A 27464-nucleotide genomic window follows, 5' to 3' on the forward strand; every position below is an offset into this window, starting at 1 on the left:
CTCATCTCCGGCGAGCTTCGACTGTTGATACCACCCTGAGGTCGAGGATTTGGTGGTTGTTGATAATTCATCTCCGAAGAGTTTCGACTGAGCGACATTGGATAGCCCTGCGGCGGAAGTGGCGGCTTTCCAATGTCAGGGTGACGGTCATGGCGGTCATGCGAAGTACTAGGACGAGCAGGCACTTCTTTTCTCTGGCTGTTGGACGTATGAGGTCGGGCCGCCTCATAGCCGCCACTAGGACGGTGCTCATTCATGTCAAGACTCGCCATAGCGTGATCCAGACTGGCGTGTCTCTCGTGCCTCATCCTGTCTCCCGGTCCTGGCTTCTTCTTGGGGGGAAAAGCGCCAAAGGGGTTGTCCCAGGCCAGATTTTTGGGGGATGTGGGCTCAGTCAAAATGCGGTCACGGTCTATAAAAGCGTCAGCGTTCAGTGTCCGATCAAACATCACCGCTCAGTCCTTACGTCTCGATCTCTTTTGAGGTGTCGAAGGCTCCGACCACTGATTCCTTGGTGGCCTCTGTGAATTGGAATAGGTATGTTCTTGCGGAGGAGGCCTCTCTTGTCCGTGGGTTCGATAACGCTCGTCATATTGATATTGCCGACCAGGAGGAGGACCTTGATCGTACGGGCCTGGCTGGGGAGGCTGTGAATATCCCTCGCCATTCTCATAATATCGTGCCTCATGACCACTTTGCTGGGGATATTGATTTTGACCTTCCCACTGCGCGTTTCGATCGTAAGCCGCCGGCGCCGGCGCCGGGCCTGGGCCATAGCCACTGCCATTGCCACTGCGACCCTTTGGATACTCCTTGTATCGTTGATTGTCCTGATTGTAGGGACCGTGACCTCTCCCATTCTCTTGCCATTGCCTCTGATTACTTCCACTGTCGTACTGGTACGAGGGTGTTGGATTTTGGTGCCATTGCTGGCCGTATTGGTTGCCAGCCATCATGATGAGAATGGGAACCAGACCTCGAATCAAGCCTGCTGCAGACAATCTTTTGCTCCTTAAACTGCATCGACAGCCGGTGTCTGCTTGTTGACGGAGACGGACCGTGCAAAGGAGAGGTGTAATTGACGAACAGAGCTGGAATTAGTGTCCGACTCGCAGTGTCTTCCGCTCAATGCGGCAGTGCGCGAGGAACATGGGAAAATGCCGAACAACAAGCTCTAGCCGCAGTGAAGCGACAAGAGTCGACGGACAGGCCGGGCGAGCGAACTGAACGCAAGCAAGAAGATGGAACGCAGCGATCGCAAGACCAGTTGCAAGGGAGTGAGGTGGTGCAGACTGGTGAGGTGGTCGAGTGAGCAAGCGAGACAAGGTCGGGTTGTTTGTTGCAGGTGGACACTGCTAACTAGAGCCTCCTTTGCGGGTTAGTTTGGGCTGTTTTGGCCCAGACTGCAGCTAACGGCACTGGCTGCTTGGTGCTTACCTAGGTACGGTAGGTACTTAAAAACTCCGGAGGCGTGTCGCAGGGGATCGGGACGCGATCACCCGGCTCGCCTAAGGCCTTTGCTTAACTTCAGGGGCAGAAGAGGGCACCGAGGGCACTGAGGGGTGGTCGCTCGCCGGGTACTCGTGAGGCCGGCCACAAGAGCAGGAATCCCACGTAATATTTTGGATGTTGTTGCTCTAGATCAACCTCCGACACTATTCCAGTCGTTGAATCCCTCGATAGACGTCCAAGTATGCAGCTGTGCAAACAATGTGTTGTTGACAAAGACAACGGAGCATTGACCTTGGAACAAAAGTCAACCAGGACAAAGGTTGGAGTTTGTCAGGCACAAGCCCATGATTCGCCGCAACCAGGCCTTCTCAGTCATCAGCCTCTTTGGCGTCCGACCTCCCGAGGCGATCGCCCGCTAAATGCAGCCTCTCAAACGGGGTTTGCGGGCTGCAAAGCCACCGATCTCCGCGTAACGAGAATGCGTCCCGACCTACTGGGCCTCTGGAGATCCTGGAAAAGCTGCTCTCCAAGTTGGTAGGCTGCCGGGCTGTGCAAGCAAGATACGAGGAGATCAAGTGTCAACCGCTATTCGGCTTTGTGCGTGTAGTTCGTATTAATTACCTCTGAGAACTCCTTCGCCACTCAAAGCCAGCCTATGACTACCGGGCAGTAGGTACTAGAGTAGTGCTTTGAAACAAGATTTGTGACAGAACTGCGACAAGGTTGTGGCTTGAAAAAGCAGGATGCTAGAGATCTGCCGTCTGCGCCACAGCTCCCTACCCTTGCCGAAATTTCCATGGCGATCAAACGGCGATGGTTTGGTGCCCGCACTTCTCTGGCGCACTCATGGCGAGGATTCTTGCATCCCTGAAGCCTTCAAGCTGCTCCTGTCCGAGAAGAAACAAGGCTGAACCCTGGTTGGCGAGAGCATGACCATCCCTTAACCCAGCTCTTAACTTCCCAGTTGTAAAACATCCTTGCACGCATCCTCCCAGCTGAATGGACCTTGCAGGTCTAGATAATGTGACAATTTTAGCCATTCACCGGCAGATTGCCGGAGTCTGATACTCCTGCCACGTACCTCGTACTCGTTATTCTGACAGTTGAAAGCGGACACCAGACGTCAACGGACAAGTCTCGGACAGATTCACCTCAATCTTTTCCGCTCGGTCCACTTCAACAAGTCACGACCGAGATTTCAATATCAGCAAACCCGCGGGCTTGGTAGACCTCTAACAAGCCTTTCGTGGTCAAAGCAAGAATGTGCAGTAGAGCTTGAGCGCCCACAATTTGTGAGTGCTGGGATGGTGGAAGGAGCTCGTCCAACATGATCTTCCTCGCCTGTCCTGCATTTTCCCCCTCCTCGATCACACCTTGCTCTTCTGCTTTCTCTTGGATCTTGGTATTGACGAAGGAAAGGAAATTGTCCGCTTCAGTGTCCAGAGTTGCTGCCACCCACTGGGATTGTGCAGCCGTTTGCGTATCCACGTTCACAAAAGGTCCGCCCAATTCAAAATCTGGGTCGATGTCTCCGCCTAGCCGCGCATCTAGATCTGCGAAATCGTCCTCATTGCTCGTGACTCGGGAAGTGTCAAAAGGTCCCTGGCTGCTGTGTCTGGACAGTGAGGCTAGACCTCTCCCGAAAAGTGGACTGGCAGAGGTAAGACGTCTGCTGAGAGCAGATGGTGGTCCCAACTCCATACCGCCATGGAGACCACCAATGCTTGAGCCCAGCCTCGAGATAATGCCGCTTCCCATGGGTTGCGCCGAGCTCTGGCGAGATCCAGAGATGTTCCATGGCAGGCCGGACAATTGGTCAGGCAAGGATGGAGGCCCTTGGCGACCAATCTCAGCTTCAACATCGAGGTCGTCGCCCTGAAATAACAATCCGTCCTCATCAGCATATGGGAGTCTCTCGTCGTCTATTCCGCGAGCGACTTCACCTTCGGATGTTGTTCTGGCTCTTACTCGTCTGTCGTCCTCTCGCTCGTCGGCGACCAGGGAACTACTTCGTGATCTCTTCTTTCCATGTTCAAGCCCTCCTGTCAACATGTCCCAAAGTGACTGACCACTGAACACGGTGAATGGATGTGCAACTCTATCATCTCCAAAACGAGATGCGACATTCCCCAGTCCTTGCTGTAGGATCCAGAATTCGGCGTTCTTCTGGGCTTGAAAGCGTGCTAGGTGGGTTTGTCTGGTACGTGAAGCAGCGACCATATTGGCAAGATAATTCTGGTTCCACTCGTTAAGATCTCGATTACTCAACTCTGTCTGCCGATCCGGCCGGATTGCCTTCACGGTGCGTACACGACGCTGGGGTGCATCTGCTGTCTCTGAGCTTTCCTCGGATGGTTGGACAGAAGAGGTTGCTCGTGTGCCTTGGCAGACTCCCTCATCTGCAGGCTCTGGAGTCAAAGGAATTTGAGGAGCTAGAGGTGGCAGGATTGTTTCTTCGTCTCCAAGACCGTTCACCTCGAGGTCTTGCATTGGGTCATCATCTCCTGCGATTGGTAGCTGCACGCTACCGCCCCGATCGCTGGCCGGGCCTTCGCTTTGCAGTGTATGCTCTGCGTCGGATGGTAGCTGAAGGCCCAAAAGACTCTCCGAGATGGCTGGGTGGAGGAAGCCATCCTCATCGACATCAAAGAGTGGATCATCCATGATGGCAGGTTCCACTTCAGCAACGGCGTACGGGTCGACTCTGCTGCCAGTTCTTGCCACAGAGCTTGATCCTCCACCCAAGGGTACATCGAAGCCACCAGCGGTTCCAGCAGGCGTATCGAAAGGCGGCATATCATGATCGAATTCATCTGCTTCTTCATCGCTGGGAGGGTGACTTGTCTGGCTTGAAGGCACAGTGAGAAACGATGAGGTGCTGCTGGAGGAATTGGAGCCTTCTGAGGCGAACCCAAAGGCAGAGAGGTCGAAGTGGATTTCAAGATCCGGAATGAAGTAGGGGTCTTCTGGGAGGTTAAGTTGTTCTGGTCTTTGCAACACAATCTAGATGAGCCGAGCGTTCACACACAAGGATTAAAGGTCTTCTGCGCGAATGAACTGACCGTGTCTTTCCCACATCAGGATCCAACTCCATCTCTTTGAAGACATGCTCCGCGTCCCTCATCTTGTCTCTCAAACTCGTGGCGTCGGTCAATACATAGCCGCATTGTTGCTGGAACACGCGCGAGACTCCAAACAGCAGACTGCCCTGCAATCTCAGGGCCAGTGGCACGTCGGGCTCCGTGATGGTCTTGCATGCTTTCTGAAGGTCCACGTCAAGGATCGCGCGACGCGATATCTTTTTCAGGTTGGACTTGGAGCCGAGCGTTGCCACAAGCCTGGTGAGGAAAAGTGAGCGCGTGCAAAAAAAGCAGGTCGCTTCCACAGTAGCAGATGGAAGTGAGAGACGGAGAGAAGGTAAGGACTGACGGCTTCAGGAACAACGGGGAATTTGAGGACGAAGAGGATCTTCTTACCAGATGGTTGCAACGCCATACTGACGACTCGTCAGGACTGTTTTGCAAACCCAAAGTCACGCGTCAGCCTTCCCTGCGTTGTATCTTCCCGCCCACCAGAGGAGAAGGAAGGACTCACTTTCGTGGCTGTAGAACATGTCGCCTCCAAAGGTCCGCCCATTCGAACTTGCTCAAGGATCTCGTCAAGCGCCAACGATACCTATCGGAGGGCCGGATCGTGGTGGACGTTGGCAGCGACAGCAGAGGGTGGGAGAAGAGAGGAAATGGCAGTAGCTGGTTAGTGGTTAGCGTGATGAACAGGATTTTGGAGCAGGTTACAGATGGGAGGCGAGTTGGAAGTGAGTGAATGAAGACAGTGAATCCAGCAGAGGATGCCCCGAGCATGAACGCCCAGCCAACCAGCCAGACCTGTGTGGTGCTGCCACTGTCATCATCATCGCCAGTCCCAAGAAAACGACAAAATAAAATATGCATACAGAGAAAGGTTCCATTTCGCTGTATTCCATTTCCCTCTTGATATTCATAGCCTCCCTCTCAAGGCATCTGCAATGCCTGCTCCAAGAAGCAAAACCAGGCCACCACCATACAAATCCCAAGCCGGGAACCTTTTCGTCCTTCTACCAGACTTCCATTTGTGAGGCGGTTCACACCCATAACTCGGAGGTCGAGATTGAACCAGGTATCGAGAAAAGACATAACGAAAGCCAGAGAGTTTGTTTCAACAAGCTCGAATCTCTTCCATCGCATCTCTGCCATGACATTCATGTTGCCCACGAAGAGAACCGATAGAGAAGAGGGCGTTCGTGCTCAAATAAAGAAGATTGCTCACAGATGGATCTCGTATCATTAAACCTGAATTTTTATTCGAATGCTTTTTGGGGTATTGTATGTTGCCGTCGGCGCCTTCATATACTCTAGTCTAGCCTCCTTCTCTACTCAAGGGGAATGCCCTCGTACTCCCCATAGCCCAGAGCCAAATTCATGTTTTCTGTGAAAGCAATGTCAGTATATGTCTAATTTCACTTCGGGCCGGGATCTGGAACTTACGAAGACACTGCGTTGCCGCTCCTTTCAGTAGGTTGTCGATCGTTGCACAAACCACCACCCTCTTTCCACTGCTATGCACAGCAAATCCACCGACCTCCACGCCATGCCTGTGGGCGATGTTCTTCACAAGGGGTGCCTCACCGATAATCTTCAACAGTTTCTCCCCGGCATAGCGGTCTTGATAAAGTGTTCTGATATCTCGAGATTTCATTTCCTGGTTCAGGGGAATGTTGATGGTATGGTGAATGCCCTGGAACCAGACGGCAACATGGGGAATGAATGCCACCGGTGTGCCTAGTTGGGTGGAGATCTCACGTTCGTGGATGTGGTCTGTTAGACTGTAGGGAATGATGTTGTCCGTGAGGTTGTTGACGTCGTTCTTCGGAGAAGGTTTGGTGCCTGCACCTGAATATCCCGAGACGCCAAATACTGTTGGTTGACCACCCAAGTATGGCACCAGAGGTGCAATGCCAAGCTGAGCGGCTGTGGCATAGCATCCTGGGTTCGAGATTCTTGTGGCCTTTGCGATTGCAGAACGGTCAACCAGTTCTGGAAGACCATAAGTCCAGTTGGGATCGAATCTGTAGTCGGCGCTAAGATCAATAATAACGCTCTTTCTGCCGACCTGATCGATGGCATCGACAAACGGCTTGCATACGCCATTTGGCAGTGCCATGACCCAGCAGTCGACGTCTTCATTCTCTTCCATTTGTCGGACGTCTTCAACGGTCAAGTTTTCGTAGATGATTTCGCGTTTGTTATAACCTTCAAGCTTCCTGCCAGCAAGCTCTCGCGATGAAACATGGCGCAGGTCCATGTTCGGATGGCGGTTGAGTAGGTCCACGAGAGCTTTACCGGTGTAGCCTCGAGCTCCAATAAGGGCTACCCGTGAAGGCTTGCTATTGGAGCTGTTTTTGGAGCCAAGAGGAGGATTCGGGTTTGTCGTGGAGTATGTGCGGATAGAAAGAGCTGGCTTGGTGACATATCTGGCTTGTCGTGCTGATCGCAACGGATTCGCCGAGGTCGAGAATGCTCGCTTCTGGGTCATGCCTTGAGCAGCAGTGTTGGTCGCATTGGACGCCGCTCTAGCTGCACGGTGCAGCTTAGCCTCGAGATTGATATCGCCAAACAACTGACGTCCATGCTTTGTGAATTCGACCATAAGGTCCTTGACCTCATCGCTAGTCTCAAGGCCATACCAAAAGAGGACTTCGCCGTCTTTGGAGAGACTACCGTCAGCCTTGTCGAAGAACCAGGTCAAGTTCTCATCATCCTCCTTGACGGTCCACATCAGCTTGGGGAAATCTTTCTTGATAGCGGCGAAGATATTGTCTGCGACGTTCGTAAGCCAGCCGTTCCTGGTTATGGTTAGGGTGGCCAGCTGAGCCAACGTTGTCTCTCCACTTGGCGGCAAGACAAGAGCAAATGCCTCCATCGGCTCATCAAAGTAAGCCTTGAACTCCCGTGTCTGGAGGAACTTGATGTAGCGATCCACTATGGCTTTGGCATCAAGCCCAGCTCGGTCACGGATAAGGACTTCCTTGAGCTTCTCGAGATCTTTGAACTGGCCGATAGAAGTGTTGACATGAACTTTGTTGCCCCGTCGGATCAGAGTACCGGCGCCAGAATCCGTGAACAATTCCTTTTGCAGATCAGCTGGGTGAATGATGGCAACGCTCGAGCTGCGAGGCAGGTCCATAAGGAGCTCCTTCATCTCCTTGATCTTCAACCTGGTGCCGTGTCGGACCCACCACTGTTGCATGAGGTGATCATACTCTTCATCCAAATTGATGGCGGAGATCTTCTCCTTCGTGTCACCATTGAATAACCCGCCTTTCTCGGACAGGTAGACGATCTTCAATGGCTGGAGTGCTCGAGCTAGCTCACCGGCCGCAACATCTGCATTCACATTGAGGACCTGTCCGTCTGATGTCTCGGCCATCGAGGTTAGAATGGGCAGACAACCCGCCTGGATAGCAGCCTCAATTGGTTTCTTGTCAACCCGGTTAATCTTGCCCACGAGGTTGTATTTCTCCTTGTCAAGATAGTCCGCCGTGAAAACTCCCGAAGTGATCGGTCTGGCTCGGACACCTAGACGCTCCAATTCTTCCACCAGCCGCAGATTCTCTTCGAGGAACAGGGCTCGTGCGATTCCCAACGTCTTGGGGTCTGTGACCCGGATTCCGTCCTCAAAGTGTGGCTCAACCCCCGAGTCTTCCAGAATCTTATTCAACTGTGGTCCAGCACCGTGGACCACAACGGGATAGAGCCCAACATGGTTGAGGAATGCAAGGGCGGAGGACAAAGTCTGCAGATGCTCGGTTAAGATGGCACCGCCGACCTTGATGACTGCAAATTGCTGGGACGACACCGAGCTGAAATGTGACAAGTACTGTTGAACCTCCCTCTTGGAGCCAATATTACTGAGCAACTGTACCACGGTCGACCTCGTCGAGGGGTAGGATCCCGAGGGAGAGGAATAAGTCCGTTGCGGAGACGTCTGCTGTACAGCGAGAGGGGTGTGTGAAGGCCTAACAAGGCGTAGAGCTCGAGAACGAAGAGACGAGGCCGCTGCCCGTCGAGTGACTGCTCGCGCAGTAGCAGCTCCCAATGCCGACATGGCTGCTCTCAGTTCATGCGGCAGCTGATAACAGTGATTAAGTCAGTGCTCCGGTGTCGGTGACGTGGATCGTGTTTCACGCAAGGTGACAAGTCGAGTGCGAGGGATGAGGAGGGGAGATCAGAATACAGGAAAACAACAGAGAAAAGCCAACTGCAGGTCTATTGAGAGCAACGCCGAAGAACCATATGTCCAAGATCAGAGCAGGGGAAGAAAAAACTTCAACAGCGTCGTCCTTTGCGTCAAAATTTTCTTGCTCGCCCAACTGCTCGATAGCAAAATATTTTGCGGGGTGATAATTCTTGTGCATGAGGTATGGGAGTGGCAGAACCAACCACAACCCCAACTTTGAAGCCCACCAGCCAGAGGCCAGCCAGAGGCCAGCCAGAAGCCAGGGGCTCACTAGGTGCTAGGCCTACGCTGCTTCTGCTGCCCACCGCTGCTTCTCCGAATTATGGGTGGCGTGCCAGTGCCTGCGACCAATTCTTCCGCTGGCTCTTGAGGGAAAAATTTTGCCAGGGAAAATTCTCTTTGCCGCCCTCCTGCACGATGAACGCACGGCATTGGCTTTCTAGCCCGAACAGGCTGATCGTCGCTCACGAGCGCTGGTTCTCTATCTGGCCAGCTGAAGTGTGCTATTCGAGGGTCTACTCTTGCAAATTTCTACTCGCGCCTGTCTAGGTCGGGATTGCTTGGTCCAGTCACACCGTAATGAGGATCGCGATGAAGACGCTCAGGTTGCACTGCAGGCGGCTAGATAACAGCATTGCCCTTGAACGGCTTCTCAACTTTGCTTTGGCTATTGTGCGAGCAGTGAGATCCACTGATCAGCCATAGACGAACCATAGACGAACCTTCGGCCGGGACAGCAGCAAGATAAAACATTGCAGGAATTCTATCGCAGAGGTGATGGCAGAATCCATTTTATTGAACGCCCAGTCGACAAGGGGAAGAAAAGCCCAATGTGCATTATTGTAACAGGAGTAGCCCCATCCCATCCATCATCCAGCCGTAAGCGCTCTCGAGCACTATTCAGAAAAGAGCTCTCATCACGCTTTCGCATTCGCTGTTGTTCTCGCTTTCAAGTGTTTCCTCCAGCATGGGGGAAGATTGTGCTGTCGTAATGTTCCAAGTACAAAGAATTCAGGTATCGTTTAACTGGGTTCAGCATTTATCGTGTGGCGACCACTGAAGCAAGTTAGCACTGGTATTATCCCTGGGGGAGGGAGAAATGGGAGAAGCGTACCGGCTGGGACAATAATGACAATGAGCAGCACAATGATGCCGACGATCAAACACATGCGCATCTTCATGTCCTTCCACCACATCTGTTTCCGGACCCGATTGGCTCCTCGGCGGAAACCCTGTGCAGAGACGGCGAGATTATCGGTTTTGTCTTGCAGCGAGTCTAGTCGCTCGCCTCTTTGCGACACCTTGTTGATGTTTTCACGCATGACACCGACGGTATCATCAATTTGCTGTGTGAGATGATCATGTCAGCTTCCAGCTCGAACAAAAGACGGTGATGACGGGTGAACTGTGTATGGGATGTCATCATTCCAACAATGAATCTATGAAGAGTTGGAAGACATTCGACTCTGTGGACTTTCAAACGGTGTGCGCTGATGGAATTCGCAATGTGAAATCCACCTGCGACACCTCAGGCAGCAGAATCGTCCACCCCAGCCCCGATGTCTTCTTCGCATGTGTATTCGGGCACGAGCCATATCCACGTACCGCTTGTAGGGCAGCTGTTCTTTGATTGCTGGCTGGCTGTGCGCCGCCTTGCCCGCCAGCAGGTATATAGGGATCATAAGGTGCTTCTGAGGACATTTTGGTAGAGTTGATGTCGGAGAGGGAGGAAGTCAAGTTGGGAAAGGAGCGAAATCGATGGTAGGGATGTCAGGGATGGCGGGATGGTGCAACGGCGACAGGGAGTCGATTGATCAGAGTCGAGTGCGAAGAGAACAGAGTGTTGGATTAGGTTGAGAATTCTGGGGTGCTGAGTGCTGATGGGGGTGGAACAGAAAGATAGATTGCAACGGAGGTTGGAAGTGCAAAGCTGACGAGGGCTGGTAAATCTGGAAATCTGGCGCTTGGACCTGCGACAAGCGCACCACCGGTCCACCGGTCCACCGCAGCCAGGAAGAGGCCGCCCCCGACAACTTCAAGTGGACAAGGGATTCTGGATCTTCTGAGACGAGCAGCAGCGCCACCAAACTTGTCTCGTTTCACAACACAAGCACGTGATGGGCCAATGGCTGTTCGTACCGAGTGCAGTGCCGTCACTCAGCTGCTCTAATAATAATATTAAATATTAAGAAATTACCTAAATGTCCCTCCGGGCTCCTTTTTCTTTGCCATCAAGCCTGGTATTAAATAGCCCTGAGGAACAGCAGAATAAAGACGCAACCTGTTCTCCTTCGGAGGAGGTGGCAAGTTTATCGGCCGACCATCTCCAGCTTCTGGCTGACAGATGATGGTTCTTTCTCCCTTACCCAGAAGAGGCTGTGCTCTAGGCGTCCTTACATCAGAAAGCGCTTGTTCGTCGCTAGTAGTATTAGTATTCGCACTGCGTAGCTGGCTGCAGGCTACAGGCTACAGGCTGCACTTGCGAACTGGATCGCTGCCTCGGTTTGCCGAGTTGAGTGCATTTAATGGCGCATTCATCTCGTGCTTGACTCGCTTCTGTCATGCCATGGCCCATCTCTGATTCCGACCGATGCCTCCGTGCGCAAGGCACTACCCAAGGGCCATGACACCCCGAATTGGCACAGATGACATGGTGCGGCCGGCTTTTCAATGCAGCCTAGATTCATGGCACCCCGTGGCTGGCACCCAGATGGGAGTCGGGACGCGTGCCAATTGCCCCCTAAAATCGGAAAATAGTAGGCGGTCGAGGTCGTTCGCCAATCAAAGCTCGCCAAGTCTATGAGAATAGGTTGTGCATCATTGACTTCAACGTCTCGCGCCTTCAACTTCACCTGCTCAAGGTGACAAAACGTGCCACCCTCGATTTCGTGTGTGATTCGCATCTTGTCACGGCCACGGTCCAATGAACACCTCGCGAGCGGATTGGAATTGAGCCAGGACCAAGGCGTCCAGAGCCGTTGGTGAATAGTCGCTTGAGAGCACGCGAGAATACAGATCGAAACCCACGAGCTCGCCCGCCATGGGTTCGAGGGGGTGGATGTATACCAAAATGGCCGGGGTGTAAGGAACAAACCTCTCCTCTGAATGTGATACCATGCTGACATCTCTGACCTACTCAAAGGTTCGTGTTGTGCTGCGTTGGAGGTCCAGCACTGATGTACTAGTAAGCCTCGACCTGACCCGCCGACTGCGACCTTGTTGTCTTCCATCCACCTCGCCGAGATGGTCTTTCTGCTGGAGCCTTCCACGTTTCTGCGTACCTATCTGACAAACCTGCCTCAGCGTAACACCCGCCGAGGGCGAAGTCTTCAAACGCTTCAATCCCGATCTCCAAAAGCGCAATCTCGAACTGCGGGAACAACGTCTCAAAAACAATGAGGAATTCGTCTCCAAGTTAATCGAGTATTCCAAATCAGATAAACCGGTGTGGATTGTCGCTGCGGAGGCCGAGAAGAGAGAGAAGGCTGAAAAGTTGGCAAAAGCAGCGGAGCAGGGGACGGAGAGGGAGACTATCAGGGAGCAGATGAGACGTGCACAGGCAGAAGGAAAGTAAAATTCTGTCTTCTGCATCCGGGAGATGATCTTGGACCAAGCGATCTGTACAAAATCTGCAAAAAGCAATGCGTTGAAAGAAGTCTACCCCTACCAGCGCTCGCACAAGATTTGCGCAAAGCTGGATGGGTCAATACCGTTCACACCGAACACTCAATGCTGATTGCTTCAGCGTCCGTTCTTGGCCGAGCTCGAGCAAAGGCTTTCTCACGAGAATGCCAGCTTCCCAGTGCCGCCTTTTCAGCCTGAGTATCGAAATATTCCCATATGCCCTAGCACCTGACTATGTTTGCCAGACACACAAACAGACCCTCGACCGCCAACTCTAGGCAGCGCAACGCCGGTTTTGATGCCAATCGTCAAATCATCACACGTGTCCTCCTTGGTCTAGCTTCCGCGAGCAATGCCGATCGTGTCAAACAGGAAAATCTGAGGTCTAGAGAACCATCCACCATGCGCCTCCCACAATGAAGAGAATCAACAAAACAGTCAAGATCGCCGCTCCAGCTTTATCCGCTGTGGTAACAACCTCCTTGTTCAGATCCTGGGGACCGATCGGGCTTTGCGTGCCAGCATTGGGATCTCCCTTACTGGTTCCTCCGGAATTCTGAGTAACAGGAGGGGCGACCTGGGTGACCAAATTGGATTGGATGACTTCCAAGGCCGACATTTGCTCTCCGACTCCAGTACTGCCATCGAATTGGCCCGTGTACCATTGCAACCCACATGAAGTGCCATTAACACCTCCTGTACAGACTGAAGCTGCAGCTGCAGCCGAAGTTTCCAAGAGCGGTTTCAAGAGCGGGTAGGTGAAAGGCGCTCTGATCATTGCCGCTGCCATCCATCGAGCTAGATAAGCCTTGAAAGAGCGTTGATCGACATCGCAGGTACTGGAACCGTCGGCGTTGACGCCTTCACAGGCGACTTCCTTGAGAATATTGTTATCCAGAAAGACACTAAGCCTCGCAATGATCCCATTTATTCTGTCCTCCCAGACTTGACTGCCACCGGTCTGCGTTGAAAGGTCAGTAAATCAGCATCGATGGTGGCGGTTAAAGAACGACTCACGAAATTGTACATGTTGGCAGCTCCGACAAGAAATGTGCCGGCGTTGTATGTCCATTGAATATGGTCGAGCTGGGTGCAGTTGATAGTGTCGTCGCTCCCGTCGAAAAAGTTGTACTGCGCGTCCCGCAGACCGATGGCCGATACCCAATCCCACATGCGATCCGCCCAGTCGGCATACGTCTGGTTTTGGGTGTAGACCGCCAGACGAGCACCCATGTTGAAAAAGCACCCATTCGAGATGGTATTCTTATAATTGTACCCGTTGTTGAACGCGAAAATCTGCCACTTCAAACCACCTCCACACGAGGTCGTGTCCCAGCGCGCCGCCTGCGTGTTGAAGACGGCCTGAGCTAGAGCCAACCATTGTGGCTGGTCTGATGGAGGATTGGGAAAGACGTTTTCTGCCGCAGAGAGAGCGGCCATCCCCCAGAAAGACTGGTCGTCGTTTCCCTCGGTCTTTGTCTGGTTGGGTGGCATGAAATCGTTGTCAGGGCCAACTTGATGGAGCATGCCTTGGGTGGTGATCTCATTGAATGAGTCGTCGCCCGTGAAGTACCAGTAGTCAATGAGTGCGCCAAACATGGCACCAGCTTCCCACCAGTAATACGGAGCAGGGAGATTTCCAGGGACATCTCCAGGTCGGTATCCTGTATAATATGACACCATCTCGTTGGCGACAATTTTGGCGGCGGCTTTTATTGAGTCGGTGCTGTTAAGGTCGAGCTGTATTGCGAGAGCATTTTGCACCAAGAGGACGGCCGATAACACCACATGCAGGCATTGTCTTCTGCGGAAGGGCTTCATTGTGTTGTGGGAGATGGTGTGAGAAGGAAGAGGTATCTGCGCCGGCAGCGAGCCAGCTGGAGAAGCAGCTCTATTCGTTCTATCGCCAGAGAATCACCAAGCAATCTATTTGTTCCTTGTATACGAGCGGCGAATGATGTCGGTGGGTTGGATTGGCTCGGTTGATGGGTGGACGTGGGGGCGAGATCTTGATTCTTGGTGCAGATCCCAGATCCGCAGGTGACGAACGAGGCGGGCAGCCGTTTCAAAGGTGGAGCAGAATAGCGAGTGACAAGTTCATTTGGTCAAGGAAGAGGAGTAGCAGGAGAGAGCAGAGTCTATTGTACAGAACCAGTTTTGCCAGTTTGAAAGAACGTGCAGGAACAGTTGAACGGACGCAGGAAGGGCACAAAAAGTCACCTAAGTGTGAAGTTGCATGAGTGGGTTTTCTTTGATTCCTGCGTCCGGTGGTTCCTTGTCTTGTCCTTGCATCTCGGGAATGCGAATGCACGTTGCGTGACCTTGCAACACCCTACGAATACGACCACTCCCCCAACCCAATGCTGGGTGCCATGGGCCACAGCCGGCATGTGGCGGAAGCTTAGCCAGTCGCCCACAGTGTCTAGGCTTGCGAGAGCGGCTCATCGGTATGCCACCTGGGCAGCTATGACGCCTATCGCAGTTAACCCAGTCACCCAGTCACCCACAATGGCTCTGGAATGCAGCTAGATGCGCACCTGCTGCATCGCCCTTTGCCTAAAGTGCACAAACACTCCATCCCAGCCCCTTCTATTATTCACTTTGTCCGCTCTATCACATCAAGGAATGCCTTCCTCTTTGCCGCTTCCTCGCATCCACAGGCAGACATGTCCAGCCGAAGCCGTGCCCTCGAGCACTTTTCCCAGCGCTCTACCGAATACCACTCCACCGCTCTATCGCCATCGGCCTCTACTGCCCACCCGCCGAGCCTCGTGCCCAGAAGGCCCTTGTCCTTAGCCCACCTCTTGGTACACGTCACCACCGGTGCTCGCAAGGCATCCTTGAAGGCAGTCGGCCTTAATCGACTCCGAAAAAGACGGCTCAGACGTTCTGCTACCGTTCGCGAGCCCTCGTCCTTCGCCCTTTCGCATGCTGCATACTCTTCCGAGACAGCCACACCGATACTCATCAGTCTGGCCCCTTGATTAGAGTCTCGGACGCCCGAGTCACACACTCGTTTGGTCATGTCTCAATGTATATATGTAGGGGTGTGTCACAACTGCCCATGGGTAGGCCCACGGTGGTGACGGACTCCAGGACCCCGGAGCACCGAACATACGCAGCTCCAGCCATCCCTCCCCGCTGCCCTCCATCTCGCTGCTGGCATCGAGTGGAATCCGGACTGCCGTACCTTACATGAAGACGTCAGATGCCTCCGAGCCTAGAGCTACTGTCCAGTGTCAAGCCAGCCCGGACTCCTATGCACTCTCCGTGCGGGTTGCCAGGCTGAACCCCAAGCTGGGGGTGGATCTCCTTTCTTTGCACAGCCTTCCCTTGGGACCCCTTGGTGCCAAGGTCTCACCCTGGGCCTCTTGATTCGATGTTATGATATTGTGATATTGTGATATTGCCTGGGTTGTCTCTGGCCCCCTTAGCTGCATCGGAGACCAGGCTGGCCTGAAAGCTCGGGGATCAGGGGAATTGTATGATGTTGTGAATTCGCTCCGTCTATGTGGAACAGCTCGCCGCAGTTATGGCAGTTTCTCACATGCAATTTTACACTAGAAACGCATCTGCAACATCAGTCTCCCCGGGGATGCAACAGGAAAAGCGTGTTCAATTTGGAAGAGCTGTAAGTCCTTGACCTTATGGTAATTGCGTCCAGATTGGTGGCTCTGAGGTGCTACACTTCGACGTCCGAAACTGACCTGCCTCTGTAAAGGTGCTAGCAAGGCAGTGCTGGTGTGCCGGAGACAAGACTAGAGCAGATGGGTTTGCTTTATATTGGCAATCGATGCAAGCAAAATGATTCTAGGAACCGCTCTGGGATAGCCAGAAAGACGTCTCGACCCCCAAAGCAACGGGGTTGACCAGCATCGTGCGGCGGGGAAAAGGATCCTGCTTTTTGGGACAGTTTGACATCTCTCAAACGAACCGCATAACCAGAACGAGTGGATCGCGAAATTGGCACTCGGACAACACGGAGTCATCTCCCATTGGGATTTCCGTGACGGCCCACCGCTCCGTGCTTGGAGGACTCAGCGGAGTTCATGGCTTGAGAGGGAATCTGAAATCGTGAATTTCATGTTAAAATCATATACCATCAAGGCAACCGACCACGGAACTTTTAAGAGCTCGAAAAGATAGACCACCGCTCTGTCCTTGAATCAACAAAAACAATGGTGGCGTACTTTGTCTCTCCTGTGCGCTTCATCAATAGCACTTGATGCAGACCGTAATCGTCTCTCACTTCCCATCGCGATTCGAGGGTATTGTCATTCAGTTCCCGTGCTCCCATGGCCACCATAACTCGACTTTGCTCATCCTCACAGCGACAGCTCCTGTTGCATGTCCTCGCATGACTGGTATTCGACCTCGGCCGTCCACCATTTCCTCACTTCTGCTGGGCCTTCAACAACTTCAAGATCTCACTGTCGTGGTCCCCAATGACGGCCTTTCCGGAACTCCAATCCACGACGACGGGGCGTGTGAACAGGCTCCCGTCCTGCTTTACTTTCCTCAGAGCATCGCTCTCGCTGGCGGCGCCCTTGACCAGGTCCCCGGCGCGGCCAGAGCCGACGTACTCGAAGATGCTCTTCAGCTGATCGGGCGTGGGCGGCTGCTCGGTGATCTCGAGCTCGAAGGGATCCCGGGTCACCGTGGCGTTCTGGTGCGAGTGGTCCGAGGCCTGGTCTTCGGTCGCAGTCTGGGCCGCCTGCGCCGAGGCCTGTTTCAGGAGCGTCTGCGCCCGCACGCTCGCGGGGACGGAGGGCTTGTGGAACAGGGTGATGACATCGAGGGTCTTGGACTGGTATGGGCGATACGCGAGAAGCGTCAGGTTAGCTCAAAGGTTTTTTTCTTCTGTTTTTTCCTCTGCCCGTTTCCCCCCCATGTTTCGGAATCGAAGAAGTAGCAAGGTAAACTTGCAGAAAGAGAAAGGGTATGCTTGGGGAGCTGAGCTCCGGAGCCGAATCGATCGGGCGGAAAGGAAAGGTGCAGGAATACGAAATCTCGAGGGATCTCAACGTACCATGCGAAACATGTTGGATACAAAAGCCTTCATAGGCTTGGGCTGCCACATACGATGGAGTGCTGAGCTGGCTCTGAAGCTCAAGGAACGGATGGGGATAGAGGTAGGTCGGTATGGAGCTGAGTATCAGGGAAGTTGCAGAAGGAGGAACAGGCGCCTCTTTTGATAAGTTCGACAGCTTCGCTCGCTCTGGATTCGGCTGCAATGGGTGGAACACTTTGAACGACGATCATCAAAGGTCCGGAAAGCTGCGCTGTTCAGGTTCGCACGAGAGGGTGCGTAGGGTGCGTAGGGGGCGGTAGGGGACGCAGTAATTGGAGAAGCGAAAACTACGACGTCATCCCCTTCCCAGGGAACACGTGATGGCTGTCCACAGTATCCATCTGGCCATACCAGGCATGTACCTAGGCTCGCTAGGTAGGTACTACTCGGTACAGACAACTAAACGATCTTCCTGAGCTTTTCCAGCAAGCTTACATAGGTCGCTCGTCCTCTTCCTTCCTCGGTTTCTTTTACCCTGCCTTGTCGTGTTTCGAAGCTCCCTGTTGGGCTCTACGCAGCTCAGGTCCTGCACGCCACGGATGACGCCCTGGGGGAAAAATGCACTGTTTTCCGAAGCGAGGCAGGACCGCCTAGCACCCTCCATCCTGCGGTCATCACGCCCGGTGCAAACATAGAACGGATTGACATTTTGATGAGATACAGAGTCCTCAGGGATGTTGTTTTAGGCGGCGGCGGCGGTCTCATAGAGTCAGTCGAATTCTCCTCGCAGCGCGTGTCAGAGAGAGATTCTCGGAAATCATATCCGTGACACTTAGTCCAACTAGCCGAGAGAAGCGACAACCACAAGCAGATTTATTGCTTGATGCGTATGGAGGCCAAACGACCACGAAAAGGCGGAGGTCAAGGAGCATATATGGGAGGTACCTAGGGAATGTAAAAAGATCTATGTAGGCTGCTGAGGGCAAGCTCAAGCACCCTCGCCGTCAATGCTATTGCCTGACCTTTTCTGGAACGCTGCCTTGTTGGACGATTGTTGAAGTGATCCGGGGAGAATTAGTCCATGGTCAGGATGAAAAGTTCACATACGTGGTTCCGAAACGTATCGTGGCATTACGGGCAAGCTGGGAATTGCGACGACTTTGTATGTATTAGCGTAGCGGAATACAGGCTGGGAGAGGGGGAGAAAAAGAAACTTGTGCTCGGCATCGGCATCAGGACTTGGCAGCCTTATCCCACTGCCACTCCTCGACTTCGCCTGACTCTTACAAGTTTCGACCAATGTTCCTTCAAAGGCAGATGCGACCCTCACCCGACCAAGTGGATTGCCTACCTAGTAGGTACCCTAGAGGTCACGAACCACCACCACAATCACGTGTGGTCCAAGAAGGAATACGGATTCTTGCACCGCAAGACCGTCCTTTGTTATACGCTTGGGGAGCAAAAGCAAAATCCTGCTTCCCTTCGTTCCATCTCGCTGTGTGAAGACAAGTCTGGGATGGTACATACCTGTGCTCTTCCCCTGCGGAAGGAGAGTTCTCGTGCTGACAGCTTGGTTCTGATCAGTTAAGAAAAGAGAATCTGCCCAACTCTACAATATTGTGATGAAATATGGCCTCTACACCAGACGCCGTCATGTGTGCCTCAAGCAGCAACCACCAGCATCCATCGCGACTGGGTCTGCTGGACCTCCCAATAGAGGTCCGACATCAAATCTACGGGCACCTGTTCTGTCACAAACCCGTACCCATCGTATTGGGCTTTCGCTCCGACTTCTTCGCAAAGTGGGAAACGTGGTCACCGTGCGAGGACAGCGATGCGCCGCCCCACGAGCCGACCTTCCACACAGCCCTCTTTCGAGTGAACAAACCCATCTCCCGCGATGCGATCGAGTTTGCATACAGTTCCAGCTCCTTCTGCTTCGACAAGGACCTCCAGACGTTTTGCAACCTCAGTCCGATCGCGCTCGCCTCGATCAAGACGCTGTGGATCTTCCGCACCGCCTGGCTGAACAGTTCGGATGCCACCTCGTTCTGGTGCACTTTGGACCAACGTTGTCCGAGCCTCGACCTTCTCGTCGTCGAGGTTGCATCCCACATCTTGTTGCCGGCCATCCCCTACCTCAAGGACTTCATGGCCTCCATTCCTCCAGGCCAGGCCAAACCCAACTTGATCCTCGATCTCCACGTCTGGGACAGGCACTTCTCCTTCGACTTTCCAGACCGCGACTATCAGAGAGCTTTGCAGGACTTGCAAAGTAACCTTGTGGAGAGTGACCGGAAGGAGTTCTTGAATCCTTATATTTACGTGATGCGCATGCCGAGGCGTGCTAAAGAAATACATTTCGACTTGGATCTCGGGCCTGGGGAATTTAGAGCTCTGGTAGAGGTTCTGAGACAACCCACAGCTCTCTGCTTTGTCGAGGCCGACCAACCGTCCTCAAACAGTGGCGGTCACGTAACAGGTCGTGGAAAACACCTCTGTTTTACTTGGAAAGAAAGCGGTGAATAACTATGAGGAGTCGCCCTGTCTCTCGTGAAATTCTCTCGACTCGAACATTTCTCGTTCAGCGGAAAGCGGGAAAAGAAGCCGTGCACCTCGGTTCCTGGGCCTCAGCGTCAGGAGAAACGTGCCTCATTCATCCCAGCAGCACAGGCCACAGGGTCGAAAACACCACTTACACCGGTCGACGGCGTGGTCGATACATGAAGGTCTCTGAATTCCGCATGGCACTCTTTGTAAACGTTCATGACTGGCCAGTCGCACCGTACATAGCCTTGGACGTGTGTGGCTTCGACGGTCAAGCACTCCCGAGTGCAATATGCTTTGGGAGAATACGACTAGTGTCCTCTGGACAATGCAGGCCGGTTGAGATAACAGTGACTAAGGATTCCAATGTTGGTGGTGTAGCTCACACTTTGCCAACGGCCTTCGAAAAGAAGGCTCTCGTCAATTGAGGCGGCCCGTTGGTCTGTTCAGAAACTTCGCACCTGATCAACCGTCAAGTCCTCACTCGTGCAACATCGCCACCCGCTCGCCAGGGCAGAAAGTCAAGAGATTGAAGGACACTCAATATGTGAAGATGTGGATATCAGCGTCTCTGCCGCTCCTTCACCGACCCAAGCCTAGACTTCGGTAAGGCTGAGATGCGGCAAAGGTCGGAGCCAACTCTGGTCGATGCCGTGGCGCTCGGATGCCAGGATTTCTCGCCTCCTTGTCGGTTCTTTTCTCGCGGGTAAGCCGGGGTCGGGGAATTGGCTTGAGTCAAATAGGGGCGTCGGTGGGAAGCCCACCAGCCCTCAGGCCTTCAGTACTTGGTAGTTGAGGTTAGCCTCAGAAGCCACCAGGAACATAAGGTTTGTGGTAGAGACGTGACGTGACGATCGCGACATTTGTTTACGTCCGATCTCCTGACCTCATGCTTCGAAGAGGAGGCATTAAGCCGCTCCCAGCCGCGGATTCCAGCAACCATTCAGCGACCCTCCAGGTGGGAGGTGAAAAGGGGCTAGTCGACTATGCGTACATAGTCGAAATGGAACTGCCAGCTCGACCCATGGGTGTGGAATCTGCAAACAGTGTTTAAATGCATCGCATTGATCAGTCCCGGGGGATCGCAGAAACAAAGCCCGATACGTCAGAACCAGGAGTCGGGTACTTTGACAATGCCATGTGCAACATCTGCAGCTCTTGTCGGAAAACGGATCCACTTTCCTCCTATCCGCGACAAAGTTGCTGTTCGTGAGGCCGCATGCAGATTCCCGAAACATGTAGATGATGGACATTGGTTTTTGAGTTCTGGCAGAAGACGCCGAGATTGCAAGACTCCAGTGATAGTCGCCTCAGCCCTGAATGCCCCAGGCCCATCGAGGCAAAAGGGGTTGACGAATGCTTAGGCTCCACTCACAGATCTATTGATTTCAAGGGCCAGAGAGCACGTAAAGAACAAGGACCGGCAAGCAGCACGCAATGCGGCCAGCGGATTGTCAAGTCCGTAAATGCATGAAAATAATGGTGTTCTGTACGTAGCATATGCGGCTTAAGCGATGGGTTGGCGGCAAGCGACCGTAGGTCGGAGGACACAATTTCCGACCTACTGCTTGATCCGGGTTCTAGACTTTGGGACAAGTCGGCAGGGAGGCTGAAAAGCTGCAACATCCAGATGGCCTGGGATCTGTTTGACTTCGAAACGTCAGTGAGGCTGCATAGGGACGGAAAATTATACCATTGTATCAGGGAGTTTCCTTCGGGAAATGCCAGGATGGTAAACCAATAGCGCACTATCAGCCCAATGAGCCTGCTGGAGCGGAGCAGCCCCAGAAACCCCGGCAAGCGGGTGTCAGCAACGAGGTCGAAGACGCGATCTGCAGGGGCATCTTTGGGAGTCTTGCAAGCAGTTTAGCGGTTCGCGTAGGGAGGACCGCCATTGGCCATCCCCTAAAGCTGCTGCTCGTCGAGTGCCCACAGGCCCCCTTCAGAAACCCCGAGCACATTAGTTTGCCTCGTGACAAGCCAGGCTCTCCGAAATTGCTGCTGGACTTTAGGGGATGAGGTTTGACGTAAAGCGCTTACTGAGCTCACGTCCAATAGCGAATCGCATGGAAAGCTCGGCCACGCGACTGAGCGAGGAACCCCAAATTGGAAGACTGAGTATCGTCTATCTTCTTGATCAGCGTAGATGGGGGAGAAGTGTAATAGTGGGCGACAGCAAGACTGATGAACAGGGGACGATCTGTATCGGGCAGCCACTGAGATAAGACGGATGATCTCCATGCCCAGCTTCGCCATGCAAAACGGCGGGCGTCCTCTTGTAGAGGCCGGCATCAAAGTTCCATTGGAAGGTTTGGAGAGCCCGTTTTGCGTCGTCGCATGAAAGTGTCAGAAGCGTGGCAGCCTCACCGCGCTGGACAGATCGATCTGTTGAAGGCCAAAAGGGCAGGTTGGCGCCGCCTAGTTGATGGTGGCTGTTTTTACAGCACAGTTATGGCTGGCTGAACTTCCAGGATAAGCAGAATAGTCTCAATGCGGGTGGAGCGTAGCTGGATTGGATTCAGAATGCATGTGAGGGACAGGCAAAACGCCCAGCAAGCGTGCTCGACGCTCAGCCCCGATCAACTCACGACGCTTTAGGAGCATCGAAAAAGAAGGTGGCAGCCACATGGCACTGGAAATTGCTTGATCCGCTCCCAGAGTTCAGGTCGCTTAGAACTGAACCGCCGAATAGGAGACAGCACTAATGCATGCGCCGAGGACTAGCCCGGGGCTAAAGATCGTATTACTGCTGGTTGGTCGGCCAAAGACCATTGTGGTGGTGGGGTTTAGCGGTCACTGCCAGTGATGGATGAAGGGAGCTTTAACCCCAAACGTCTGTGCGCATAATGACCGACAATTGCCTGCAAATTTTGCCTCACAGAGTGTAGGGCCCGAGACTGTTTGCAACCCGTCCATGGGACATGTCCCAAGCAGGCCCTGACTTGCCTACCAGCCTCATATCTAGGTGGCGATTGTGCACCGTGACCTGTTTGAATTGGGGCCCTAGGGAGATGATATCGGGTCAAGGTGACAGCTTCCGCACAAAGCTGTAGTGGTGGGGGTGAACTTCAGGTCAAAACCTCGGATCAGAACATGAGAACTTGACAGAAGCCCTTTCGAATCAATCCAGGTCGGAAAAGATCCGGCATGGTGTTGGTTGAATCTACCCTTCAGCAAAGCTCGGCAAAAGTGGCTCGTGGAGCGTGGTCGCAAGGAAACCCCCCTGAAACATCCTTTGACCAACGGCGAGGCCGTGAAGGTTGGTAAGGTGATGTCCTTTGCAGCGAACAAACAGTGCCAGAGGTTTATTCCTTTTTCCCGTCTTGTACTTCTCTAAGCCGGACTGGGTTAGGTGGATGATGCACTGGGGAGGGTAAGAGATCGGTAAAGAGGATAGCTCTGGTTTTGTCGCCTAGCTAGTGAGCCTGATGAAGAGAGGAAGGGGGGCACTGAGCACACTAGATACAAGTGCGAGTCGATGGGGTTGCCGCGGGCAAAAGAACCATAGGTACGGGATATTGGACGAGAAGGTTGCCTGAGATGGAGCCTGTCCAGGTAAATTGTAGCTAGCACGGTCAAGATAAAGACAAAAAACACACAGACCATGGCGGGCCAAATGACCAGGGCTAGGATTCATGTCGGGAAGGGATTTTCCTTGGAACAAGATGATAAAAATAATGGGGGGGCAAAGAACCAATTTTGACGCAGGGTGGACACACCGAACACGAGTCAATATTACAGAGTTCCAGGGGCGGTAACGGGAGAGTCAAAGGTTCATGGAAATGGAGGGAGAAGCACTGCCAAATAACCATGATAGGGAATTTCAAAGATACCGTAGGAACGATTGACGGTTTGGTACGCGGTTTGGTGCACACACTTGCAAGCAGTGGTTAGTCGAAGGAGTGGTAAACCGAGTTGATGACCATGGTGACTGGTTAGAATTGATTAGGCAGGTGTAACATGTTGGAACCTGGACACATGGATACCGGGGATGATTATTGCCGTGGCCAGCCGTCATGTGCTCTGGGTGATACAATACTAGCTGGGCTCGCTGGGCTCGCTGGGCTCGCTGGGTGCTAGCAGGACCTGGGGGTAAGCAGCTCAACTGAATCTGGGTGCCTGATAGGTTACCAAAGGAGAGCACAGACCTGTAAGTACCATGTATGGATTAAGTCTAGGTAGGGGCCCTCTCCAAAGGTTAGAGGAGGAGAGCCTACTAGGTATCTCGCTACCCGAAAATCTGCCCCCAAGATCCCTCCAGATATACCTAACCTACCTACCGGTAATACTACATGTAGTTGACCTGGGCTTCCCTGGAGGACAAGCCGTGCTGGGGAGCATCACCGCCTGTACCTAGTAGTATCGACACTGTATCTCAGTGAAACAACAGTTGTGCTCAGCATCTCAGGGCTCTAAAGCAACTCCCTGTACTCACTCAGGCTACCTGCCTAGGTAGGTTTTATTGAAGCACCCCTCCTCGAAGCGCCTGCACAGCGCAAAGCACACTGCCAACAAACCCACCCCTCCAACTTCCCAAACTTCCCCCCCTTCTTCCCTTCTACTGGTACTTGTCAGGACTTTCTCCACCAACACCACGCAGAGAGAACTCATCACACCTAACCATGCCTCTGGTGCTAATCTGGTTCCAGCATAGCGGTGCCTCAGGATCCAATTTCTTGCGATCCCGTTTGGGAATCAAACTCTGGCTGCAGCGCTCGGTCCAGACTGTTGTGTGCTCTTTTCTCCTCCTCGTCAACCATCACCATCGGAAACTGAGACCCCCAGCCGGCGGGACCCATGTCAAGACCCATCCCATCGTAGGGGGGAGAGAGGACTCCTAAAACACGTTCCTTCGTTCAGAGCGTAGTTCATCCATCTTGCTCGCTTCCCTTGCCCCTGTCTCCCTGCCTGGTGCTCGACTCTTAGCCTCTCCGTGTCCCGCCCACCATCATCCCTGACCAAAACTCTCCTCTCAGGTGTCTCCTCTCTGCCTGCATGACCAGCTACTGACCTTTGACCAGATGGCCAGCTCCACACCTTTGTTCACGCCAGCGTGCCCCGACAATCAGCAATCAGGTCTCTGACTCTCTGTCCGTCCTTGCTCACCTTCAAGCCTTATCCTATTCGGCGTTAAAGGCCCAAAAAACACGCCCCCCCACCCCGTCCAAAGTCTGCAGCCCGCACAGCAGCGCCCATCGCGACCATACCCATCATATCCTAGCACCTCCTGTCTCCGCTGTCCGTTTTGGACCAGCTCTCTTCTTTTTAGGCGACGAGGGCGACAGGCCCGTCCAGCCAGCCGGCCGCCAGCTGCCCGCTAAGAGCGCCATGTGTTGCCCCGACCAAAAGGATCGCGACCTCGAGTATTCTTCAATCTTTGAAATCGTCCCCGAACTGCCCTCTTCATAGCCTGATTTCAAAATCCTCCTCTCATCCTCTTCTTGTCTGCGTGTGCAGGATCCTACCTCCACGCCTGCCGTCATCGTCACCTCGTCTCGATTCTGAGGGTTTGACTGAGGCCGCACTATTCTTCATCCCCCATATTTGCCTGCAGGATCCAGCAGGAGAACTGTCACTATCGGCCTGGGTTGAGTCCGTGCAGATCTTTTTCCTCGATTATCCCCAAAAGAAGGCCCATTGACCATAGAAAAGCCCCTCGACCACTGAGAAAGCCGGACAAGTCAGCCCAACCGCGTTCCCGGTCCACGAAACTGATCTTCATTCACGAGTACTCCACCATCAAAGTTGCCGGTCTGCATCGCGTACAGGCGCTGTTGAAATATATCACATAAAGCTTGGGTTGTCCTCGAGAACAACAACTTGTATCAAAATCGTCTATCCGACCACCACGATAATCGAAGGTACATCCGTTTTGACGACTCGTTCAAAAGACGAAACTCGTTCACGAACAACCGTCTGATCTGCTTGTACCTCCTTTTCTGCCCTCTGCCGCCGACATCGCCGATAACAAAAGAAGAACGAGAGCCATTGATTTCTCGCTAGATCGAAATCCCCCGGCGTGTTAATTCTCACCTCTCTTTCTCAGAGACAGCGGATCCCGCAATAAAACCTCCCCCATCAGTCACTCTGGCGTCCGTCGCAATCCCCCTTCCAATGGGGACAACCCTGGATGGCCTTACCACACCTTCCAGCTTGAGCCAGCGCAGGCAAGCCGCCTTTAGTCTCGAGCTCCCACCTCCTACCACTCTTCAGTTCAACCCGGTGGTATCAAGTCAGAAGTTCCCCCCTCTCTCGGGCATCAATACGTCCCAGGCTGTACCGCCTATCAACGTAGGACAACTTCTGACCCCTCCGTCTAATTCGGCCTCTGAGAGCAGCGCTGCCTCATCAGCTATTCCCACAGGAACCACTCCAAACAGCGCAGCAGGTCCAGTGTTGCCCTATACGCCCACGCTATTCGGAGCAGGTACCACGCCGACCGGGTTCCACACCGGCTTCACACCCCCTTCCTGGCAGAATGGATCGCTTGTTGCCGCCCGTTCTGTTTTTTCGCCAATGCCAGGAGCCTCATTGAGGAATAGCACCAACTCTCCTACAGCTGGAGAGGCTTCCGCATTACCGCCTCCGCCGTATGACCTCCATTCGGTCCAATCGTACGGTGCCCCTATGCAGCTCTCTTCGCCTGCAAGTGCTACCCATCCTACGGCTCAGCAGACCATCATATCACCGCTGCCAAATGGTGTGAGGCCACCCAGCCAGCAGTCTCCCGTGACACCGGGTGACGGGGTCAGTCGAGCTGCATCGAATCCCGCTCTGTATGCAACCATGACAACTACGGCTCAACACCCTGGGTATCATTATGCATCCGCGACTCCAGTATCACAGAGCCCTCATCCCCATTCCCTTTCTGCTCCTCGAGTCTCGCCACCGCTCCATCAAGGACCTCAACACCAGGCTCCTTTCATGCGCCCTCCCCCGCCCTCGTATTCGTTGCCCGCCATGCCTGGCCCGATCATGTCCAATGTCCATAGTCCAGGCGCTCAAATGGCAATGGTCGGCAACATGCAGGCTAATATGCTGCCCATGGCCTTCAACAGTGGTTATGCCGCAAATCCTCAGACGATGTATGGCCAGCAACGGAGCAATACTCCTCAACAACAACCGGTACACGATCGTCCCTTCAAGTGCGATCAATGCCCGCAAAGTTTCAATCGCAACCATGATTTGAAGAGACACAAGAGGATCCACCTTGCTGTAAAGCCCTTTCCTTGCAGTCACTGTGACAAAAGCTTTTCTCGCAAAGACGCGCTCAAAGTAAGTACTGGTGACCGATTGTGATTTACAACCAAACTAACTTGGGGTCACAGCGGCATATCCTGGTCAAAGGCTGCGGCACTGGCAAGCCGCCTGATTCTTCGGCTAGAGAGGACGGTGTCAAATCTGAGTCCGGAAGCGATGGCATTAACGAAAGCCCAGCAGCTGCGCCCGCAGCTTAATCAAAGCGTCACCTCTCGCTTCACTGCTGGCTGCAAATAATTTCTTTCACTGAGCGACTGTACAATATCGAATCTTGGGTGGCTGTTGTCTTGTGTGG

At 53.4% G+C, this 27464-nt stretch overlaps 8 protein-coding genes across 8 annotated transcripts; 3 read left to right on the forward strand and 5 right to left on the reverse strand.

The window, feature by feature from the left end:
• Window positions 1–2628: 2628 nt before the first annotated feature.
• On the reverse strand, window positions 2629–5065 carry Z520_10653 (uncharacterized protein; the record flags this gene model as incomplete). The annotated part of the gene is made up of 4 exons (XM_016781145.1): window positions 2629–4441; window positions 4515–4790; window positions 4929–4965; window positions 5047–5065. 4 exons carry the CDS (start codon window positions 5063–5065, stop codon window positions 2629–2631), a joined length of 2145 nt encoding a protein of 714 aa, XP_016627870.1.
• Window positions 5066–5860: 795 nt separating this feature from the next.
• Window positions 5861–8595, reverse strand: Z520_10654 (uncharacterized protein; the record flags this gene model as incomplete). The annotated part of the gene is made up of 2 exons (XM_016781146.1): window positions 5861–5916; window positions 5976–8595. 2 exons carry the CDS (start codon window positions 8593–8595, stop codon window positions 5861–5863), a joined length of 2676 nt encoding a protein of 891 aa, XP_016627871.1.
• A 1154-nt stretch (window positions 8596–9749) lies between these two features.
• Z520_10655 (uncharacterized protein) lies at window positions 9750–10428 on the reverse strand (the record flags this gene model as incomplete). Its single annotated transcript, XM_016781147.1, has 2 exons — window positions 9750–10073; window positions 10333–10428. 2 exons carry the CDS (start codon window positions 10426–10428, stop codon window positions 9750–9752), a joined length of 420 nt encoding a protein of 139 aa, XP_016627872.1.
• Window positions 10429–11797: 1369 nt separating this feature from the next.
• On the forward strand, window positions 11798–12301 carry Z520_10656 (uncharacterized protein; the record flags this gene model as incomplete). The annotated part of the gene is made up of 2 exons (XM_016781148.1): window positions 11798–11808; window positions 12031–12301. 2 exons carry the CDS (start codon window positions 11798–11800, stop codon window positions 12299–12301), a joined length of 282 nt encoding a protein of 93 aa, XP_016627873.1.
• A 435-nt stretch (window positions 12302–12736) lies between these two features.
• Z520_10657 (uncharacterized protein) lies at window positions 12737–14172 on the reverse strand (the record flags this gene model as incomplete). The annotated part of the gene is made up of 2 exons (XM_016781149.1): window positions 12737–13312; window positions 13369–14172. 2 exons carry the CDS (start codon window positions 14170–14172, stop codon window positions 12737–12739), a joined length of 1380 nt encoding a protein of 459 aa, XP_016627874.1.
• A 2572-nt stretch (window positions 14173–16744) lies between these two features.
• On the reverse strand, window positions 16745–17392 carry Z520_10658 (uncharacterized protein; the record flags this gene model as incomplete). The annotated part of the gene is made up of 2 exons (XM_016781150.1): window positions 16745–17158; window positions 17381–17392. 2 exons carry the CDS (start codon window positions 17390–17392, stop codon window positions 16745–16747), a joined length of 426 nt encoding a protein of 141 aa, XP_016627875.1.
• A 1599-nt stretch (window positions 17393–18991) lies between these two features.
• Window positions 18992–19891, forward strand: Z520_10659 (uncharacterized protein; the record flags this gene model as incomplete). The annotated part of the gene is made up of 1 exon (XM_016781151.1): window positions 18992–19891. The coding sequence occupies one exon, from the start codon at window positions 18992–18994 to the stop codon at window positions 19889–19891; it is 900 nt and encodes a 299-aa protein (XP_016627876.1).
• Window positions 19892–26023: 6132 nt separating this feature from the next.
• On the forward strand, window positions 26024–27366 carry Z520_10660 (uncharacterized protein; the record flags this gene model as incomplete). Its single annotated transcript, XM_016781152.1, has 2 exons — window positions 26024–27184; window positions 27238–27366. 2 exons carry the CDS (start codon window positions 26024–26026, stop codon window positions 27364–27366), a joined length of 1290 nt encoding a protein of 429 aa, XP_016627877.1.
• Window positions 27367–27464: the final 98 nt, after the last annotated feature.

The sequence above is a fragment of the Fonsecaea multimorphosa genome (assembly GCF_000836435.1).
Source record: "Fonsecaea multimorphosa CBS 102226 unplaced genomic scaffold supercont1.31, whole genome shotgun sequence".
NCBI lineage: Eukaryota > Fungi > Ascomycota > Eurotiomycetes > Chaetothyriales > Herpotrichiellaceae > Fonsecaea > Fonsecaea multimorphosa.